Raw genomic sequence first — 23,589 nt, forward strand, 5'->3', positions numbered from 1 at the left:
TATCTTATTTAAAATTATTTTTATTTTTATTTTGTAAAAAAATACATAAAAAAATTACATGTTAAACGGTATATTAATACAAATTAAAAATATAAATAATATGTACATATATAATATACTTGCAATTAATATCACAAAATAATATATGTAATATTTACATAGATATTGCATTATTAAATTATAATTTAAAATTAATAATATACTATAAAAGTTATTTAAGTTGTATATATTGCAAACAAATATATTAGAACAAGTAGTCATTGTTATATTTAATAAGACTCCTTGCTTTTTCATTAAGAGATTCAATTTTCATTATTATTTTTGTGATTTATGGTCCCTTAAAAAAAATTTAAAAAAAGAAAAGAAAAAAAAGTGGTTGAACCGGTTTGACCCACCGGTTCACCGGTTGAACCGGAAAATTGACCGGTTCAATCCGGTTTGAAACGGGTCGACTGCATAACCGATCCAACTTCAGATTCGGACCGGCTGGACCACCGGTTCCCGGTCCAACCGGTCCGACCGGACGGGTCGGTCCGGGTTTTAAAACACTGACCACAACACATAATTATTAATAAAAATATAATAATTAACAAAAACGTAAAATGTTACCGCATGGACAAGTCTTGAAAGGAAAATCCCTCCATTATTCTTCATGTGAACTTTAATTTCTGCTTCCAAATATTGTTACTCTCTATGAACAGTTGTGATATCTCTAGAAGGTACGAAACAGAATGAGAAGGAAAAATAAAAAATAAAAACTAGCTAATTTCATAGCAATTAATGAGATCCAGACCCGTATACACATGCATAAAAACTGTAATTTTACTTCCAATATATGCAGTATGCTTAAATATTCAAATCACCAAGCACTAAGGGTTAAAGAATAAAATGTTCAGTTAAAATAACAAATATAAAAATCAAAGCCAGCGTGCATGGACAGAGACAGCTACGAAAATTGCCATTTCCATTTAAAAAAAAAAAATTAAAAAAAAAAAAAGACAAAACGAATGAAAAAGAAAATTCAGTGTAAAAAATAGTAACCAGCAGATGCTTCATTGTCCTAATAATGTTTGAGTGAATGTATACTATTACTAGAGCTCAAGGCCTGTGCCTTTCATTCAATGTCCAGCGAAAAAAAAAAACTTGTTGATTGCCTAGCTAAATTGTATCAATAAAAGATTGGCATATAAAAACATTTAAAATATACTCTTATATAATAAATTGGAATATTCATTTTAGAAAGGGAGATTTTCTTTCTTTCTTTTTCTCATTTAAGAATTCCAAGTTTAATTTTTAGATTTTTGAAGACAAAATCATTTACTAAATTGTTAAACAATACTATTTCTTTTTCAATTGATAATAAATTCAACAACAAATAAGTTATCAGTAAATTATACTGATTTAGCCATATTGAATTAGTGAAATTGTAAAAATAGTCTATAAACTTTATACGCGTAATAAGAAATTAACTTTAGGAAATCAATATATTTATTTAGGGAGGTGTATTGGTTTAGGATTTTGTAGGATTTTAAAAGACTTTTTTTGAGTAAAAAAGTTCATTGGTATTCAATCAGGATTTTATGTCACTTAAAAACAATCCAGTGGTATTCAATCTGGATTTTCAAGATTTTTTAAAGAGTCCATTAAAATCCACTGGTATTCATTTGAGATTTTTTACAACTTAAAAATAATTCATTGGTATTCAAAAATATAAGGATTTTAAAGGATTGTTGTGTAAGAGGGATTTTGAAGGACATTCTAGTATTATCTATAAATACCAGATTCATAAAACAATCTCATCCAAACCCATCGGATTTTGAAGGATTGTTTGAAGTGATTTTTCAAGTGTTTCAAGAATTTTCAAGTGAGTTTTTCATCTTTTTTTTACGATGCTCCTGTCTTCTCCATTTTTTCTCTATTAATAATACTACACTATTGTTCATTGCTCATATATAATATTGTAGTACTGTTCTCATCTCATTCCCCTATTTTGTGAAACTTTGATATGTAAATAATACTGTCATTGACTTGCTCTATTTTTCTATTCGTTCTCTTTAATTATAGTACTGTTCTCATCTCATGATAGACATATTTGCTCTATTTTATTCTATGTAGTTGAATTTGTTCCTTTATATAACACAAAAAAAATGCTTGAAATTTCAACTTTTAAGTGGTAATTTTTTTTATAACACACGTCAAGAAAAGAAAAAGGTGAAAGATGAAATTGATATCATAATCTTCACAAAATCCCACAGAATCCTTTAAAATCCTGATTTAAAAGTCTTGCAAAATTCATTAAAATCCTGATTTTAAGTCTTGTAGAATCCTGCAAAATCTTAAAAGTCATGAAAATCCTGCAAAGTCTTTTAAAATCCTCAAGATTTTTTTTAACTAAAAAAGTCCTTTAAAATCTTAATCCAATACACCCCCCTTATAGTTTTGATACATTCTACAATATAATATTTATTATATTAAACAATAAATAATTATGTAATTTATTTAGGACTAATAAAACAATGAAAGTCAATAAATGAGATGATTAAATAACACAATAACAAAATATCAACAAATCAGTGAATTTAGATTTGTTCTTTAAAATAGTTCTTCATTTTGAGTATTTTAAATGAAAAAAAAATGTAGTTGATAAAAGAGATTTCATTAAGATAGTAATCAAGATTTTTTTGAAGTGATTAGTTGTCGATAGAATTTTTAGGAATCTTCTTTTATATAGTTTTTAGATTTTTCTAGCATACCATTACAAAAACAAAAACAAAATAAAAAAATATGAAGGAAGGAACTGCAGGATCCAGAAAGCCCATGAAAACTTGCCAAATATTGAATTTATCCTCAAATACCATAATAGACATATTTGATCTCCCTATATGTTAAAATAATATATAATTAATAAAAATTATATCATATAAATATAGATTAATCTTTAATTAATTGTCAGTTTTAAGATATAATAAAAATAATAATATTGTGCAAAAAAAAAAAAAGTTACCAAAACTCAGCTGAATGAATACTCAGAAAAAACAAGACAGACAAATTCATATTAAACAAATTATCATTCAACAGCAGAAAAAAAAATAGATTTTGTCTGTCTCGTTAAACCTGTCTATCAGTGAAAGATTGGCATACAAAAATAATTACTCCCATACTACACATGAACAAAAAAAACTTCTAATCATAATTACTCGAGGACTTTTTTCCTGTAACAATCTGGAATATCCGAAGCCCCCTACTGAATGCTTCGTTGAAGAGAATCCTAGTTTGCATAGGCTGAAACCCAGGCAACCATGATAGTAGAGCCACCGGGGCCATAACAATGACCCCAAATAATACATCATATAAACGAGCTAAGGAAACAACACAATTCCAAATTATGGTGCACTGCAAAAATGGCCTGAACACTTGAGCAATCAGTATCATGCCCCAGCCTGTGGGAATGAACGCCAACAAGCTAGTAAAAATGTCCATGAATTTGAAATTGGTGAATTTCATCAATGCAACTATCACAAATATGACAAGAACTAGGATCATGGATTGGACCAACCGATAATAGATATGGTGTTTTGCTTCATATGCACTCTGAGCATAAGCTACCACCACATAAATAGCAAATACAACACACATATAAATCCAAGATAGCAAGTAAACAGAAATACTGGTACTTCCAGCAGCTATGCCTAGCTGATAGACAATACCATACTGGAATATGAAAAACCTAAGGTCTAAAATTATCTCCACAAGCTTTCCCCAAAAGCCAGTAACCATTAGATGATCCTGCTCTTCGTACCACCACTTTTCCCAGCTCTGTTCAGCTTTGGCAAACACCCTTTGACGGTACCAAATCCAGTTCATGAAATCGTCAAAATCATACACAGTTTTCAACCAGTCAAAACCAGAAGGGTTGAACACAAACGGTGCCATAATCCATGATGCAACTAAAAACCAACTAGAGATGGTCATGGCTATGTAAACAAACGTGTGAGTTGCTATAGTACTGTGTGATGCATAAACTACTAGTATTAGCCCCAGTTCAATTGCTTTCACAAAATGGCTGCGAGCATAGAGTCTATAGTTTTCAGCAAAACTCTTGTGCTCCACAACAAAACCACGACCCGTGGCTCGATATTTTGCCCCACCATGCAGAATAGTTCTTCCAAAGAAGTGGCTACGTGTACCCATAGAGAATGTGTAGAAAACTGATGAAAGTTGGAGCTGCATTGTCAAACAATCCCAAACGGCTTGAAGGAACCCATGCTCAAGGGAATCCTCCACAATCATTGGAAGGGCAGTGAAAAGTCCAATTTGGACAATGAACTGCTGATTCAAGATCATACCAAGTGCTTCATTATTATTGCTGTTATTTTCCATAGCAGCTTCAAAACCACTAAGAGCAAGCAATAATCTACCCCATAAAAATGCATATACGGTGAGAATCACCATCATTGTGTTGAAAAAGAATCCCACTGTAGTGTAGAAGAATGATAGCATACGTAAAAAATCTAGTCTGTGACCCAATCTATACACATCTCTGCTTAGTACTTGTTCCCCGTTTCCACTGGCAACCTTTGCTTCAAACATTGATATTTGGTTCAACCCAACATCCCTTCCCTTTCCAACCTGAATGTATTCATGATGAGTGATATTACCTCCTCGAAGTGTACAGTTAAAGCCAGCAAAGATGTCCTCGCTGATGTTGATCACTCTGGAGGCTTTGCTGATGCCACCTCTAGTTATGAACCAAAACCTGTCAAACACATCAGGGTGGCCATAATGCATTCGAATTTTCAGAGGGTTTGCCAAAACCCTCTGTCCCAAGGTGACAAAACTCGATTCCTGAGCTGACATGAACCGCGCAAGAGAGGAAACAGAACCGGTAAAAATGTGTTCCCTCACTCCCAAAATAGTGGGTTTCCTTATACCATAGTAATGTTTGTATTCCTCCAAGAGATTCCGCATTTTAAGTGCCTCCTCGAAGTAGTTGTCCTGGTTCATATCAATGGTCTGAACTGCATCCCCGCGAGTGAAGATGATGGCATGGTTTTGATTCTCTGGTTTTCCTTCTCCTAGTTTTATGGGACCTGGAAGCTTCACACGGTAAATTTCCACCTCCCTCTCCAACTGTTGGTCATACTTCACAAGAACAGAATAATACTCCTTCTCATCCCTTCCAATGGAAACCTCGTCGACATAGGCAACTCGAAGGGCTTCGTTGTATTTCATTAGATACAAAATTTCATCTGCATGGGGATCCTTTCTTGCCTTCTGAGCTCCATATATTTGGCACGCAATCACATATGTGAATTTCATTGAAGCAGTCACATGGTCATGACCTGTGAATGACAAACTTGCTGAACTGCTTGTTTTACTTAAACACATGGGGGAAGGTGACCTTTCTGAGTTATTGTCTTGCTTTAGTGAAACAAGTTCACTTTCACCTTCTCGGATCTCTACTTCTGATGCAGAATCCAGAAAAGCCAAAAGTTTGAGGGCCTTATGGTAGTACATCATTCCTCTAACAGTCCGCGATAGTGTCTGGCCTCTATAGGATGCCCAGGACCTCAAATCTCTAAGTTTATCAGTCCATATATCACTATCTTTCTTCATCCCCTCCCTCCTCATCCTCTCCATGAAATTCTTCCACTCATCATCATATATAGTCTGCAAATAGTACAGGGTCGATATCCCATCTTCATTCCCGACTTTGAGCTGTTCTTTGCTGTATACTACTTCTTCACTATAGTAAGGGGTTAGAACACTTAAAGCCATCATTTTCTCTACTTGGGGGGCATGGGGCATGTTCATAAAAAGTGAGTTAGTGAAGAAAGCAATCCTTCGTCTGGCTTCTAGATTAACTGGGATGTTTTGCATTGAATCTCTAGAGGTAAGAATAGTATGCAAGCGCCAAATTTGTTTATAAAAGTTCTCACTGTTAGCCTCAGGCAACTGAATGCTATTCTCGAAAAGTAGAACCTCAGAAGAAGCTGAATTTTTTGGAGCCAAACCGTCCTCCCTCAGCTGTTCAATTTTCCTTTTCTCCTTGAAAAAATCCCGGACAACAATCTCATAAAGGGCCTGAAGGGTGTTCACCAATTGATTAGGATCTGTGTTTTTCCTGTTTAATAACTCCACCAGTTTTACCAACTTGTTGTGGAGCTGGGGAAGTGTAGCGGTTTTGAATACTTTAGTGAATTTTCCAATCTCGAGAGAGTGATCAATTTCTTGAAACAGAACCGTCACAATAGAATGCTCTTCACTGTCAGGTTTGATAATCTCAAGAAGCAAGTGCTTGATGCAATCGTATGTTTCAATGACAGCACATCGCCTAAACTCATGCTTGCAGATCTTACTCCAAAGCCTCTTATCAGGAATATCGACTAGTTCTTTGGCCTGACTTAGAGCCAACAAAAACTCATTGCACAGAAGAAAACAAGGCCAACGAATAACCCTTACATTCCACGAGTTCTTTGGAAGCTCCAACAGCTCAACCTCTCGATCAGTTATTATATCCTCTTCTCTAAAACACAAAATTATCTCATTCCATAATAACGCAAACTTGTTGGCATCACTCTGATTAGACTCAAGCTTCTTATAGGGCTGTCCAAACCCGTACCTTAGCTTCATCCTATTAAAAACATCCATTATTTTCCTACTCAATGTTCCCCTTGTATTCAACAACTGATCCTCTGGCATTAGATTAAACAGAACCGCACTAGCGAACCACTGAAACCTCAACTTCAGCTGCTGCATACTCCTAATCTCACCCAAGTGTGCAAACAACCCCACACTCGCCCCAACCAAAGATGAATATATGGAATACCATATCTGAATATCCATCAGATAAATCAAAACAACTGGAAGCCACAGTAACGCAAGAGCAATCCCGTTACCATGTCGAAAAAACTCATGCCAATGATAATCAACGTCCTTAAGGTTCAAAACTGCCTTAGATGGAGCAACCATTGGCCTAATCTGTAAAAAGTAGCTGAAACAAAACTTCGACGCCAGCACCACAACCCAAAACAAGGTGTACTTAATGTTGTCCAAAAGACCCTCTCTCAACCCACGACCAACGAAAGTCCTGCTCCGAAACCACCACGACAACATCCGAAAAAGCCTCCAATCCCCATTCTCAATGCAATTCCTAACCCAAGGAAGTACAAAAAGGACAAAATCCAGAAGCTCCGGAACCACGAAAACAAAAGCAACCTCAAGAAAAGTCAGCAACCGTTTATTCGCTTCAATAGACCACTTTCTATCATGTTTCCTCCGCTCCCATATCCTCCGATAAAAAACAAAAAACACAGAGAACCACCCCGCTGCAACGATGATTTTCAGCACCATCCTCACTCCAAGCCTAATTCTCTCCGCGGAAACCAACCTGCAATGATCCACATATACATTAAGTCTAAGTTTTGAAAACCATGTTAGTGGTGCAAACTGCAAAGTATATACTATCTTTGCAATGACCAAGGAAACCTGATTGGTCATATTTAGTGAGTCATTTCACAATCATATTTTTTGTATTTACAAGACTCAAATAATTTGCTTAAAGAGATCAAGTCTAGTTTCATTCGGACTAATGACTTTTCGGTCATTAAGAATGTGTTTGGATGCAAGTTTAAAAGAACTTTTAAGAGACTCTCTATTAAAAATAAAATCTTTTCCCAATAAGAAAGCTTTCAAAAACTCTAGTAAACTTGTATCCCAACATGCTCTAAGTGTAATGAAACAAATAAAAGTATATGGGGTGATTGATAGCGGACCTGCATTGCATCCCTGCATCAAGCAAAGACTGCAGAAACCTCATAGCACTCCATGTGAAGAAAACGGACAAAAGCCGAACCTGGACGTCACGATCCTCCAAAGCGTGCCAAGGATAAAGCTTTTCCTCCCACGCAACAATCAAAGAAGCTTGAAGGAACAAAGCCAGCATGACCCAAAGCCTGTCGAAATTCCTGAAGAGGTTCCAAAACGAGCGTCGCTCCACAAAGGCGGTCTTTCCGAGGCGCTTGGTGAAGAAGTCGCTGGCAGCGTTAATAGGCCAGCCGAGATGCTTGAAGCAGCGCTTACTCCAGAAAAACTCGTTTATGTCATCGTAGTTTCTCCAGTGACAGTGCGGCGCGGTCCCGTTCCTGCTACTCTCGACCTCCAAGAGAAGGGTTCGGTAAACTGGTTTCACAACGCGGTGGAGGAAGGCCTTGTCCTCGGGAAATGAGAAATCGCGGAGGTCTTGTAGGATTGCGTTGAGGTCTATGGCCATGTGGTGGAAGATGTAGGAGATGCACTCGGGGAGGAAGCGGAGGTTGGCGGCCTCGCCCCAGATGAGGAGGTAGAGGGAGACGTAGAGGAGTTCGCGGCGGCGGTGGTCGGGGGCGGCGTCGGGGCGGTGGGAGAGGCGGACGCTGGGTCTGGAGGAGAGGTAGGAGCACCAGGCGGAGTAGTTGCGGAGGAGTTTGATGCGGAAGGAGCGGAGGACGGCGGGGTCGAGGGAGTCCGGGGGAGGGGAGAGGCGCATCTGGGCGTTGGCGAGGTGGAGGAGGAGGTGCTCGCGCTGGTTCCGGACGTTGTCGTTTTGGAACCCGAAGGTGAGGCCCAGCCAGTCCACGAGGTCCATGTCTGCCTGCCATTGCGGGGGGAGGGGGAGGTCCCCCACGGACCGGAGGGCGGCGGTGGCGGCGCGGACTTCCGGGAACCGCAGGGAAGGGTGGTCGGAGGTGGGGTCCTCCGGGATGATGTTGTAGTGCTCCACGGCATCGTTGCCACGTGAGATAGGCATTTCATGGGAAATGGAGATTACTTACTACAACTCATTCTGTCTTGTGGTTGGTTGGAGTGTGTAACGGTTACGAAAGGTAGGATAGTCAGTTAGTTAGTTAGTTAGGACGTTCAAACATGCAACTATGTTAGTGTCGTATTCATAGGGAATCATCATCAATTAATGGGAATTTATTTTATAAATAGAATACAAGTATACTTGTACATTAAATATAACCACTTTCTTTTACAATACATTTAATTATATTAATAAGTTTAATAAGAATTGTTTGAAAATCATATTTAAAGTACTTTATAATTAATTAACAGTATAAAAATTCCTTATTTACCATTATGTTAAAATTAAAATATGAATTGATTTCCTGTGAGACAAATTGTAGTAACCAATACAATGACAAGCACTTGTTACACGGAACAATTTTATTTCAAACGATTTTACTTCTATTGAATAAATGGCGTCATATAATTTAATTCACTAAATCAACACTAAATCTTGTATAATATACTATAGTAGCTATACACGATAATACCGCGCACATTACATAAAAGTTTATTATTACATTGTTACATGCATACTAAAACACGCAATGATTTGAGGGTTTGAACGTAGCATCCCGGTTCTGGACATGATGGATAACATTGTTCAAACCGAATTTGGTGCACACCATTGTTCAAAATGGTATATGCAGTACAAGTTGTTTACCCTGACCATCCCCTCTGGTGACCCACTGAATTATGCACGTTCAAACGGTCATGTAGAGTGTTAAAATCTATAGGCTGCTTGGTTTCCTCCATCCTCTGGATAATGCTCACTACATGGTCGCCTCTATATCCCATGCTCACAAATTTCTCGACCAATTCATTGTAGGGATGGCTACGAGTAAATTGAGACTGGCTAGAGCTCTGGATCATAAGATTATGTGGTGCAGGGTTCTGAAGGGAAGCACTAGTTGGAGGATATCCAGCTTGAGCATAATAAGAAGGTTGGGGTGGATGATGTGCTCTGGCACTCTCACCATCATACACCATGTAGGAACTAGCAGGAGGAGCCATGGTGCGGGTCACGCCAGTTCCATACACATCACCTGGCTGTGCTGAAAAAGAGCCCTTCATTTGCTGGGGCGGAGGTTGCTGTGGAAATGTTCTACCTCCCATGCTGTATCCATATGGCATGGCATCGCCACGGCTAGATCCTTGGGGTGGAATCCCTGAATAGGGTATTTGCATGGGCATGCTGTTTGCAAGTGTTTCTGTGGGAAGAGGATTTGTAGCTTGGCTTGCAGGATATGGAGTGTAAGCATTTGTCAAGGGGGGTCTCATTTGAGACTGCGTTGACAGTGGTTGCACCTGTTGTGGTAATTGTGTAGGCAATTGCTGGTGTTGGTGGTGTAGCTGCTGATACTGAGAAAATTGTTGCACGGGTGCAGATTGCGTTACCTGAGATGATGATGTTGATTGTGGAATTCGATATTGTGGATCAGAAGGCAAATACTGATTCTGAGGAAGCTGGGCTACAGCTTGTGGATTGGACACAGAGGTGGGCATAATGTAATAATGAGGTTGTTGAGTGGCTTGACTCGCATTTGGGGCTGGTGCTTGATAGGAGGATGCCGCTGCCACAGGCTGTTGTCGGGGGGCAACTTGATGAGGTAAGGCAAGGGCTAACTCCTGGTTATGTGTGTCAGATGCATTATCGATTTTTTTTTGATACATGGAAGAAGGCGAAGATCTCTCCTCATTGGGCCACAGATGGCTCGAGGAAGATGATTCTTTGCGAATAAGTTGAAGCTTGGCTAATTCTTTCTGAGTCTCAGCTAGCTCTTGCTTGTCTCTCAAAATTTGCACAGACCTGTGTACCTACATCAGCAAAGCACAAGAAAATTAAACACAAGCAAAAAGATGTCTACTCTCAAAGTATATGTGGTCAACCAAAAAGTGAACATGTTGATAGGAATAGCAGCAAGGAAAAACAGATTATTCTAGCAATAAACGATTCTTAGTTTAGCAACAACAATGTGAATATTAGTTTTATAATTGACAACCTTCAAGTCCAAAGTATATTAATATTGGAAAGATTTACCAAAACATGCAAGATGAATATTTTGGTTAAGAGAATAAGAGACGACATTTTCCAATAGCTTCTAGTACTGACAAGCAGCCTTGGACTTCATTTTAAATTTTACCATACAAGATGATAACTCGATGTTCCAGCTACATCCACCATAGAGATATTTTCTTACTCTAAGAAAAAGCTCAAGCACACCAAGAAAAGGAGAAATCAAAGCTAACTTGAAGGACATTGCAGATTCTATCGCTTAAAGTTAAAACTTACTTCCTGAAGGTGTTTATCAAGAGATTTGAGTTTTGAATCTGCCTCCTCATGATCGCTATCTAAATCAGATCGCATTGCTCCAATTGATTTGTCAAGATTGTAACAATATAATTCCAACTGTGACAGCCTTGAACTAATTCCCTCAAGAGACCGCATAAGGTTGTCAGCATGTGTTTTCATACTCTTCTCAACAGTTGCAATCACCTCCTGGCTCCAAGAATCTTCAAGCGATCTATAGGAAGCAGCAGGAACTATTGATTTTCTTGCCATCCTGGATTCATAAAAATCCTGCAAAAAGGTAGAATTTGCATATTTGAGGTCCAGAGTCACTTGATAGGCAATTATGATTGCACGTACGAAAACCCATATAAGAAATGTTTAAGCTTGAGAATGGTCAAAATATATTAAAAGAAAATCAAATTACCCACAATAACAACTTAAACACAATGAGCCTATGTCACTTTGTTTTTCTCAAGGGGAACAAGTAATGCTTGTCAATCCTTGCTGGAGAAGTTCATCTACTTTAAACACTCTAAAACAAGCATGTAGACACAAGTCTCCCTCCTAAATTTACTATGTTTTCCTTTTTTCTAATTTGATCCTGGTCAATAAATTTGCTTGATATAATTAAGCTGTATTGACCTACTATTAACATTCAAATGAGCCAGAAGCAGACTACATTATCTATACATATACCAATAAATACAATAACAACGAAAGCCTGATCCACCAGGTAAAGTTGGCTACATTGAACCTTATTGATCAATCAATGAGTTCTTTTAAAAAAAAATTTTAAAAAAAAGGTCCCATGTGTATATCAAATATACAGCCATTCAACCTCATTTGTCAGTGTGCCCAACCCTTGGGTAGGAGCTTCATAGCACAAAGCTACCCTTTCTCAACTTGAACACAATTCCTCTTTCATTTCTCTCGTTGTCAACCAGTTAGCCTCATCATTCTTGCATCAATGCCTGAAACACCTTTACTGAAGAAAATTCCAGTAGACTCATGAACATGGAAAATCCACCGTTCCCAAACTCAAACTATATTACAAACACACATTCTTCATTTTATTTTTCACATATTTCCGTTCTTCGTGCTAATAATTAACCAGCTCATACAACCATGCAGAACCAAGCCAGTTCACTTTAAAATCTACCCAACAAAAATAAGACCTTCATATCACTAACAAATACGAGAGAGAGAAAAAAAAATTCCTTTGCAGCAGTGAATGAAAGATGCTTCTAAAAACCCAACAAAAATAAATAAATAAACAAATATAGCAACGAAAAAAGTTCTTCCACCCATGATCAAAACATATTACCAAAAACGAAAACTTTCCAAAAACCCTAGCCATTTGTTCAAACCCAGATTCGGAAATTGCCTTTAAAGGATGAAAAACGCGAAGTCAACTAGGAAAGGCTTCATGGGTATGTTACCTTGGTGGGATCGGTGTGCGTGACACTAGAAGAATCGTGATTGCTATTGCCCTCCTCGTACGAACAAAGGACGTCGTCGGAGCCAAAATCAAAGGCATTGGAACCACCGTTACCACGACCCGACGGAACAGACGCCATGACCGGAGCTTAAGGTTGATGCAGAGAGATACGCGTCACGTGGAAGATATAGGAATTTGTGGAAGTGGAGATAGACAGAGAAAGAGTGTGCGTTAACGTTACTTGTCTGCTAAAAAAACCAAGTTTCGATTTTATTTGCAAAATTAGGTGAGAAGAGAATCAAGAAAAACGTGGCAAAAAGGTTTCACAAATCAATAGTATCATGGAATTTTAAATTGAATAATATGTTTTAAAGACACATTAATCTTCTAATGCTGAATATGCTTAATATTCTATTTATCACAACCAAGGAAGAGAAATAACTATTGCTTTCTATTACTAAGTATGAATTATAAAACTGCTAAGCATATTAGTCTCATAAAAATTAAATTAAATTACATATAAAATGGAATGTGAGAGGAGCATAAATAAATCATTGTGAAACTACTATTCCTTTTCCAGAAGGAGATTACATGGTTCGTTTTTAATGTTGTTAACATTATTTTATGTGAATTGTTTAAATTAAAAATAAAAAGTCGTGTACATGTGCTGCATGTGTGTTGGTTCTGGAGCAAGCCAAGTATAATAATTGAGCATGCCACGCGGTGTCAATTCACACGCCTATATCTTAAGCTATGACTTTGATCCTTCATTTTTGGCAACTAGCAATTCTTTGTTGAAATGTGAAATGTGATCACGTGCCATTAGCAGAAATATTCCAGAAATTCAATTTAGGAACTCCCTTAAACGAACAACTAAAATCCATGCAACAGATTATCAAATCAATGAAACTTTGGGGTCAACTTCCCTATTCTCTTTTAAAAGAAAAATGATAGTTGCACATTTACTAATATGTTTCGTTAAATACATTTTTATTATCAATTAAAATTTACAACATTATGAAAAAAAATATCATTAGATAAGTTTTAGACCTTAAATGTTTTCATTTTTAATCAATTCTAATCAATAAAAATATGTTTAAAAAATGTGTCAGTGAATTTTATTTTATTATTTGTTAAAAATTTATTACATCTTTGAAGTTATGATTGTATATGAAATATTACAAATTAAATAATAGAAATATATATTCATCAAATTTAGGACAAAATATTTCAAATGCATTCTATTTTTTATTATTTAAATATATTTTTAGTTTTATTAATTATGAGATAAATAATTTTTATTTCTTGAATTGAAAATTAATATATTTTAGTTCTTATAATTTTTTTTAAAAAAAATATTATGCCTTTTACGATTTTACCAAAACATTATTAATAAACTTATAATATAAAATCCACCCACTACTTAATTTATCATATAAGTTAATTTATAAATGTCTTCATTAATTAAAACATCCAAGCAAACCTTACAACTGACAATGTTGCATATCATATATATCAACAATTCGTTCGTCTAAGTGATTTTACACTTAAATTTCTTTTAAAAAAAAAAGTTTTGAGGATGTGATTGAGAAAAAAAAAACGAATTAAAAATGATGAATTAAATTTCTATAAACAAATATTTGACACTAATATTAGGAGACTGAAAACATATAAACCACAAACATTTTTCAACGACCGATGGAAAGCGTTGGCGCAAAGGCCAGAACCTTCCCGTTAGTTGACAGATCATCTTGGTCGAAGTCGTGTCTTCATTCTTCACCATCGATTCCACGAACAAAATGGGGTCACAATTATAAAAATTGTGTGTTTGAAATTGAAACACCTGCAAAATGATACAATTTTATTCACTTTTTACAATTTAACGTTATCTACTAATACTATCAAATGAAACTAATATTTAGCATAAACATTTCATATCTTAAATTATAGAACGCTTATCATATATTAAAAATCCTAATATCATTCTATTATGGTTGACTAATGAATAATGATACTTGTTATATATACTTATATTTCAAAATATATGATATTGTTTAATAATTTTTTTAAGGATTCATTAGTAATTTTAGTATTTATGCATTTTTACTTTATGTTAAGAATTAGAGTTTTATGTTTAGAATACTCAGTTTTATAATTATAATATATAATTTTATGCAATGGCGTCTTAGACGTGTTGTGTCCTGTATTTTTAAAATGCACCATCAGTTTATACAATTGACTTGGTCTATGCGAAGTTGTGAACCGATGGTTTTATTATTTAAAAATAAGGTATATGTACATGAGAAATGGAATTTATAAATATATATCAATAAATTGTATATAATTACTTAAGATTAAAAAATAACCATGATCTTTTGAGGAATTACTAACTAACTTTTATTTTTTACTATTCATATAATTATATAAACTCAAGTTTACAGTTTTTTTTATTTATAAAATTATAGTTTTTATTTTTTACCTTAATCAAGAGTCCTCTTGACATGCCCCTAACAGGAAAAAAAAATTGATAAAATACTTGCAAATTGATGAAAAACTCATGAACTTATTTTGCAGCCCATTAAAATGCAAGCTATTTTCGTCTAACCCACTTGCTATGGCCTCCCAATATTGGGCTTAAACTTGGCCCGTTTTGAATATACTGGTCAATTTTATATGTTGTTCTTCTTGGTTCCTATACAGTGTGTTAAGATGTCTGTAGTAGTCACTATTTGCGCTGGAAGGAGAATAATGTAATTTAATGTCTGTAAATGGTCAATTAAAGTGGGTAATTTTGGAACTCAAAGATATTAATTGCTTGAATTAATATATGGTTATGCCTTATGACTGAGTTATGATGCCGTTCAGGTTTTCTTCTTTGTGACTGTCTTGCTAAAACTTTAACCAGCATTATTACAATGTCACGCCAGATTGCCTAAATTTAAGGATTAGAATAAATCTGAGTCTAGCTAACAGTTCCCTTAGAATATTGGTTTTTTTTTATTAATGGGAAAGACAAAAACAAAAGGAAAAAAGAAAAAACTACTACCATAAGATATAAGATTCCTATAGCATTCGCAATGACAAAAATAGATAATTGTCTCATAAAAAGAAAAAATTCATTGAAAGAATTAATTTCTAGTTTTGTTAATCAATTAGTACATTTGTTTCCTTCCCTATAAGCATATTTAAAGGAGATATCCTAAGAGAAAGTGAGAAAAACTCTAATTTTGAAAATTAGAGGAGCATGCTAGTGAAATAGTGACACTCTTTGTTTGATGAGCAATAACTCATTCATTGAGTTTGACTCACAAATAATAGTGGTATCTTACTTCATGCAGAATATGAAAATCATGATAAATGCCCAACAATTTTGCATACATCTTAGTTAAGACATCACAATATCTTGCAAATTCTTGAGTCTATTATTCGAGACGATTTTGAAGTAGACAGTCAAACTTGACTTACCTGCATGTTCCAAAAAGCTCTCATTTGTGTTGATTTTGCAAGTAGACTCATTTAGAATAGCACACTTGATGGAGTTCACTTGGAGAAGATTGATGATCTTCAAGTTCTCCATCCTTAGGACCGTGAATGTTCTTGAGGTCTTGACTTCAATGACTCTTTGAAGCTCCTTGAAGTATTCTTCAATGGAGAAGAAGTGTTGGAAGTAGGTTCGGTTTTCCTTAAGCTTGATGTAGAAGCTTGAGGAACCAATGCAAAGGTAGAAGAACTTTGGTGAAACCTTAGAGAGAAAGGTTTCTCTACGGTTTTTGTGAGGACTCTTGAGAGAGAAATTCTGAAGTTTATTTCTCAAATTCATCAAAAGTGAGTACAAGTGTAGGAAAATCAAATATATAGGGGAGAGTAGCTTGTAGGAGAAGTTATCCTTAACCATGGTTCACTAGGAACCATGGTAGGGTTAACTTAAACTCCTACGGTTTAGCTAGCTTGTAGGAGAAGCTAAGCCTTGACCATGGTTCATTTAGGAACCATGGTAAGGTAAGCTAACCTTGCTTGAGTTTAGAAGCTTGCAAGACAAGCTTCAAACTCAAGAAGGAATGCTTGAGAAATTCGGCCAAGGAGAAGGAACAAGCTAGGCGGCCCATGGTTCAAAATGCTCCTTGAATTAATTTGAAAATCTTTGATTTGGTTTAGTTAGGTTCATCATTTGATGATGAAACCTAGCTAAATCAAATCTATGAAAAATTAGGAGCAAAATGAGTCCAATATGTAAAATTTTGCCTAGGCCCAACTCAGGCCCAATTTCTAAGCACACCCTCAAGCATTGCTAAATGTCACCCCCTTTTCCCTACTGAAAAAATACAAAATGAAAGTATCAACTAGGGAGGTTAAATGGAGTTAAACTCTCCAAGTAACCTACCTTAAAAACAATATACAATCACTAGGAAAAAGCAAATAAAGTGCCTCACAATACAAAGGCAAAAATAACCTATACAAAAGACTATGCATGAACTGTACAATATAAACAAGTAAAACTAAAGCCTTCTCTTCATGATAGAGCATTCCAAGTGAAGATTACCTTGGGCCTAACAAGCCCATTAGTCTTCTCAAGATCCAGCTCTTCCTGTATCCTCCTAGCCATAGCTCTGGTCACTGGGCCCTTGGCCCATGGTCTATCATCCCCTCCTTCTTGAGAAGGATTTGTCCTCAAATCTGTAGGCTCATCTTCCTCATCATAACCTGCAAAGGGAATAAGATCACATACATTAAAAGTGTTACTTACTCCATAATCACTGGGAAGATCTAACCTGTAAGCATTATCATTAATTCTTTGGAGGACTTGGAAGGGACCATCTCCTCTTGGGTTGAGTTTTGACTTTCTTTGAGAAGGAAAAATGATGGAGTTCACTTGGAGAAGATTGATGATCTTCAAGTTCTCCATCCTTAGGACCGTGAATGTTCTTGAGGTCTTGACTTCAATGACTCTTTGAAGCTCCTTGAAGTATTCTTCAATGGAGAAGAAGTCTTGGAAGTAGGTTCGGTTTTCCTTAAGCTTAATGTAGAAGCTTGAGGAACCAATGCAAAGGTAGAAGAACTTTGGTGAAACCTTAGAGAGAAAGGTTTCTCTACGGTTTTTGTGAGGACTCTTGAGAGAGAAATTCTGAAGTTTATTTCTCAAATTCATCAAAAGTGAGTACAAGTGTAGGAAAATCAAATATATAGGGGAGAGTAGCTTGTAGGAGAAGTTATCCTTAACCATGGTTCACTAGGAACCATGGTAGGGTTAACTTAAACTCCTACGGTTTAGCTAGCTTGTAGGAGAAGCTAAGCCTTGACCATGGTTCATTTAGGAACCATGGTAAGGTAAGCTAACCTTGCTTGAGTTTAGAAGCTTGCAAGACAAGCTTCAAACTCAAGAAGGAATGCTTGAGAAATTCGGCCAAGGAGAAGGAACAAGCTAGGCGGCCCATGGTTCAAAATGCTCCTTGAATTAATTTGAAAATCTTTGATTTGGTTTAGTTAGGTTCATCATTTGATGATGAAACCTAGCTAAATCAAATCTATGAAAAATTAGGAGCAAAATGAGTCCAATATGTAAAATTTTGCCTAGGCCAAACTCAGGCCCAATTTCTAAGCACACCCTCAAGCATTGCTAAATGTCACCCCCTTTTCCCTACTGAAAAAATACAAAATGAAAGTATCAACTAGGGAGGTTAAATGGAGTTAAACTCTCCAAGTAACCTACCTTAAAAACAATATACAATCACTAGGAAAAAGCAAATAAAGTGCCTCACAATACAAAGGCAAAAATAACCTATACAAAAGACTATGCATGAACTGTACAATATAAACAAGTAGAACTAAAGCCTTCTCTTCATGATAGAGCATTCCAAGTGAAGATTACCTTGGGCCTAACAAGCCCATTAGTCTTCTCAAGATCCAGCTCTTCCTGTATCCTCCTAGCCATAGCTCTGGTCACTGGGCCCTTGGCCCATGGTCTATCAACACTTGACTAGAAAATGGTCGACAGAAACAAATTTTTTTATATTAAAAGTCGAAATGGATAGAAATACTATGGTGTTGATTTAGTTGAACACATAGCACTCATGCCAAACAAAATCTTGATAAACTCCAGATTGTCCTAGTGATTGCAAAGCATACCTTTCCTACTAGTTGAATTATCTCTCAGCCAAATGTGAAAGTCATCATCATCATCATCTTGCCAAATGAAATCAAAAGAGCTTCAAATCTACTTAACTTTACTATAGTCTCTCAATACATGAAAAAAGTTCTCCAAAAAAGCACCACACCTATAAAAGAAGAGTTTTTAACTCCAAGAGCGTTGGTTGGTAAAGATAGGTGGCTAGAAAGCCACAAAATGTGTTTAATTGGGATTGGAAAAGACCACGACCAAATTTGGGAATCAAGCAAACTGCTACAGGTAAAACAGGTTCGAGTGATCCACTTATAAGCAAATTTGGTGGAGTAACTAATTACATTATTAATAAAGGAACTAATAATGAGATCTTTAGTCAAATGAGAGAGAGGGGTTGACAAAAGATTCTAATTCCAATTCTCATTATGAAAGAGATGGTGAAGTTCCATATTCACATCACTAATATGCACATAGTCAACTAAATTACATAGAGATCCTTGTTGAGGCCATCTATCATACCAAAGGAAAATTTTACCTTCCTCAATCCTAAATCAAAATCTCAAACATAAAATCGTTGTTGTATTGCCTTCTTAATAGAAGTCCAAGAAAAAAGAAATATGAATCTATAAAGACGTCCTAAAAATGGACTCTCTTTTTAGATACTTATTTAAAAGAAGTGAAACCCAAAGTTTATTGAATAAATAAAAATACTAGTTAAGAAATTAATTAGTAGAAAGTTTTTATCAATAAAATTACAAGTTACATGTGAGAATGTACAAATACATTTCTTAATATAAAAAAAAATCTTCTTTTAATTTCTTAACAAGTTCTCCCAAGGCACTGGTTAGCGATTTAGCATTTTGCTTTACCTATCTATAATCAAATGATGGAAAGAGAACATAATTTTTTTAATTGAAAAAATAGAGAATAATTCCCTCATTATACCAAATATCTAAATAACATTTCTCTCAATATCTCAACAGGCAATTATATTCCCTTCGAATTGCATTTAGATATTTTACATGTGCTGATAATCATCGAGATATTTTCCATGTTGACGAGGACACATTTTTTTTCTTCTCATTTCTGGACCATGCAGTCATTCAAATACATCATTCATGGGAACATAGGCAGATCATGTTATATTTTTGTCCACAAGATATTTCCATATTGTAGTGAGATTTGTGTTCTCTTGAGTACTTTTCCTGCCTTTTTTCTTCTTTGGGATGCATCCTCACTTGCATATTATTTATTACTCGATCCGCTTATGTCAGCTCATACCCATTTCGCAAAACCTTTGGATTGCCTTATCTTGTGATCTTATCAACATCGGTAGAATGACACATTTAAAGTATTATCCACTTTAGTGTGTAGTAGATATCACCAATTTTGTACTAAAAAGTTGTTGAATAAGTTAAGAGAAAAGAGTTTTTATAGATGATATTCTAAAATGAATCTTAAATAATGTTAAATTTTTTTACTTATTAGAACAAAAACTATTATGAACTAATGAATGGAGCTTGAACAATGTCTAATTCGAGACATGAAAGTAGAAACTAAAAACTAGGATTTTGCATGGCAAGTAAAAAGGGAGATGGTCAAAGCCAAGCATAAGAACATTTGTTAGCTACTTTTGTCAAATCATCCCAATGTGATATAGTCAGTCATTGCTAGAGAAATAACACAAGTGTGCACCATTTAATCGAACTTTTTTTGGGCACAAATGTATGCTATATATTAATTTCAACAATTTATCATTCTTTCGGCCTAGTCACAATGAATGATGTATTTTACAGTGTCTAGCTCTATCTGAACTAGTCATCTTGGTCCTTATCTCTATGTCTCATCAATAATGAAATCTTATGCTAATTCCATGCTTACCCGCTAAACATAATGGACAATTTGACCAAAGACATGTTACCTACCGATTAATTGATGAATGAGTTTTTGTATCTGCCTAAGGATACACTCGTAATCTTCTAAGTTTGAAGGTCGAATAAGAGCTCCAAAAGAACGTTCTAAAAGGGGAAGGATACCTGCAAAAGGCACTCCGACGCTCAAGTCAGGACAAGGACGAATCTCGATAGTAATAAATGAACAGTAACATACCTCGTTTTACGTGACTTATTTATATTACTTATAATGGACCCTGAATGTGACAGGCCTTCTCCGACAATTACTAAATTAGGTAATACGGTACTAAACGGCTGATTATGCCTTAATCATGTGTTTATCCTAGTTAATCATGATCGTCGTTCTAATTGTTATATTTAGTCGTCTCGGCCATTGGCCAAGTCGAAAGGTATAAGGCTGAAGCTGTTCTTCGGGTCTCGGCCTCGGGCCGAGTCGAGACGTTATTTGGTCGACTAGTTAGGTTACTACTATGGTCGAGTCTTCGACGTTTTGGGCGTAAAGGGCCCTGTAGGTTCGGCCGTTTCGGTTGCCGACAAATCCGAGAACCGTGATAAATCCAGTGATGTAGAGGCTTTTCCATCTCAGCTGTCTCGGTAGCCGACAAGTCTAAGACTACTGTATTTTGATAAACATCCTCTGTTTCGACTGTCTCGGTGGCCGAGAAAGTGTATCACGTGCTGTCTCACGTGGTCGATGTGATCCTCTTTGTAGAGTTTTGTTCTCTGCATTAAGTTAAACATCAAGTAGTTTTACTACCTGACATTCTTTAGCATGCGCTAAAGAAAAAGGACATTAGAGTTCAATTTTACAATTGCTATTTACAGTCATAAACGCGCCATAAGGAAGTAACGTTTCAAGTATGAATAATTTCACACCAAAACTAATCTCATCGTACATAATGCGAGATTCCCTTCCAACTCGACCATTTATTTTATATAGCTGAACTATAAATAATACTATTCTTCTTTTTAAATACACATAAATATTACTTGTTTTTGTAGTGAGAAATCTCAAATTATTGCATGTACCGACCATCACCGACATATCCATATCACTATATAACATAACCCATAATAATGCAGTGCAGCTGTTAAGGGGTTATTGTCACGTTCTTCTTCTCACAATAGCCACTACACAACCAATAGCTGATGGCGATAGAAGGAAGATCGAGAAGAAAAATATAAATATTGGTCATGTGAAGATCGAGATAATCTGTTTTAAATTAAACCCTATCAACCTACCCTGCATTCAATCATTCACTCTTCACATTGAATTATTAGTAAAGAATAAAGATTAAAGAATGTCAAACGATAGGGCCAACTTGGGTATGAATGTTAAATTATTGATCCTACTTGGAATCCAAAATCACGGGAAGATTGTGCCGAGAAATATAACTCCATGCGCTGCACATACCTCTGCCGTGTGATACAAGTTCATGATTTCATGGTCCCCTTCTTTATGCCCCCACCCAATTCAGGAAATCATGAAAGTGGAGTGGCTAGCCTAATCTACAAAATCTGATAATATGGCAGTAGTAGCATTTGGTGCAAGCAATTGTAATTTTAATTTCTTCGCATGCACAAACTACATCCTACATGACATTTTTCTTTCGTTTGGGGAATGTGTATAATTCAACGGTTTTCAGGATTTTAAGGAACATAAATGTGGCATGTCTTAAATAGGAGAAATTATCGTTCGTTCCATACCAAAATATTACAAATTTATATTATATATATATATATATATATATATATATATATATATATATATAGGTTAAAAACAATGATAAATGTATTGCTTTTAATTGAGATGGTTGAAAAATCTACGAGAGAATAAATTAAAAAATTAATAATTAATAATACACTGAAAATTAAAATAAAAAAATAAAAAATAGAAAAAAAGATCTTTTTAAAAGTTAAATTGCAGCCATTTTTGGAAGAACTAAGTATATGTCATTGGATTATATAAAGAGTTAATAATAGACTAGTTTACGTGTTATGTGAAAATTAGTTAGTACTATAATGATCTAAACCATCTAACAATTTTTCATTTAAAAGCAAGTCTAGTTATTAGAAATTAATAAAAATAAACATCTAAGATTAACCTCGTACTGAATAATGGGTATGAGTCGCATTCTAGTAGTACTAGCAGTGTGTCTGGTTTGTGTATCACATGTGGGTGAGGCTAAAGATACTATTTTCTCTGCTTGTGAGCCTGTATTTGAATACTTCCCCTATTGCTTGGAATTCCTAATGGGGGATCCAAATTTCCCTGTGCCATCAACAAGATGCTGCAAACACGTTGCAAAGCTGAACACACTGGCTCATAGTAACAGGACAGGCCCCAGAACCATTTGTTGGTGCATTGAGGTCATGGTTAGGGGAATGACACCTGCAATGGAGCCCTCCAAGATACAGGATCTTCCCCTTATGTGCAACACTACCCTCAGCTTTCCCATCTCTGATAGCATGGATTGCTCAAAGTAAGTAAAATTGAAACAATGTTCAAACTTTCTTTGTCTTTTTTTTTTTCAATTATCATGCATATTATGTTGTCTCGTGTGAAAAGGAAAGTGTTCAATTATGTTTGATTGACTGGTTGGTGGAGCTTCCCTTTTGGCAGGGTTGGTTAGGTATATCATGATGGTGTGCAACACTGCAAGGGAGGTTCGAAAGTGGACAAATGAATTGGCAACATGAACATGCACAAGTTAATAAAACATTAGAGTAAATTATGCTGTTACTATTTGATATTTGGTGAGAATGCATATAAACATCTGCATTATAATGTTTATAATGTATTACTGTCATGTATTTTATTAAATAATAATTGAGAGACGTTTGTGTAAAAGTAAAAAAAAAAAAATGAAGATATTTATCTATAGTTTCATGAATCCTCATAAAAATGTCATTGTAATTTACTATATATACTCTACTTATTATAGGCCTTGGAATAGGATGTCAAGTTGAACGATAATGTTGCTACATATTTGTGGTGTCA

At 35.6% G+C, this 23,589-nt stretch overlaps 3 protein-coding genes and 1 non-coding gene across 4 annotated transcripts; 1 reads left to right on the plus strand and 3 right to left on the minus strand.

Moving 5' to 3' along the window:
- Positions 1 to 2,832: 2,832 nt before the first annotated feature.
- Positions 2,833 to 9,112, minus strand: LOC109810391 (callose synthase 12). Its single transcript, XM_020373845.3, has 2 exons — positions 7,776 to 9,112; positions 2,833 to 7,390 (listed from the first exon to the last, which is right to left on the minus strand). The coding sequence occupies exons 1-2, from the start codon at positions 8,786 to 8,788 to the stop codon at positions 3,184 to 3,186; spliced, it is 5,220 nt and encodes a 1,739-aa protein (XP_020229434.2). The 5' UTR covers positions 8,789 to 9,112; the 3' UTR covers positions 2,833 to 3,183.
- LOC114916632 (small nucleolar RNA J33) lies at positions 5,451 to 5,531 on the minus strand. The gene has a single exon (XR_003805193.1). It is a non-coding gene; the product is annotated as a small nucleolar RNA J33 (small nucleolar RNA).
- A 141-nt stretch (positions 9,113 to 9,253) lies between the features above and the next one.
- LOC109810355 (uncharacterized) lies at positions 9,254 to 12,989 on the minus strand. The gene is made up of 3 exons (XM_020373796.3): positions 12,559 to 12,989; positions 11,120 to 11,407; positions 9,254 to 10,644 (listed from the first exon to the last, which is right to left on the minus strand). Exons 1-3 carry the CDS (start codon positions 12,694 to 12,696, stop codon positions 9,487 to 9,489), a joined length of 1,584 nt encoding a protein of 527 aa, XP_020229385.1. The 5' UTR covers positions 12,697 to 12,989; the 3' UTR covers positions 9,254 to 9,486.
- A 9,717-nt stretch (positions 12,990 to 22,706) lies between these two features.
- Positions 22,707 to 23,075, plus strand: LOC109810440 (non-specific lipid-transfer protein 13). Its single transcript, XM_020373909.3, has one exon. The coding sequence runs from the start codon at positions 22,707 to 22,709 to the stop codon at positions 23,073 to 23,075; it is 369 nt and encodes a 122-aa protein (XP_020229498.2).
- Positions 23,076 to 23,589: the final 514 nt, after the last annotated feature.

This window comes from Cajanus cajan, chromosome 10 (assembly GCF_000230855.2).
Source record: "Cajanus cajan strain Asha chromosome 10, NIPB_CcT2T_4, whole genome shotgun sequence".
NCBI lineage: Eukaryota > Viridiplantae > Streptophyta > Magnoliopsida > Fabales > Fabaceae > Cajanus > Cajanus cajan.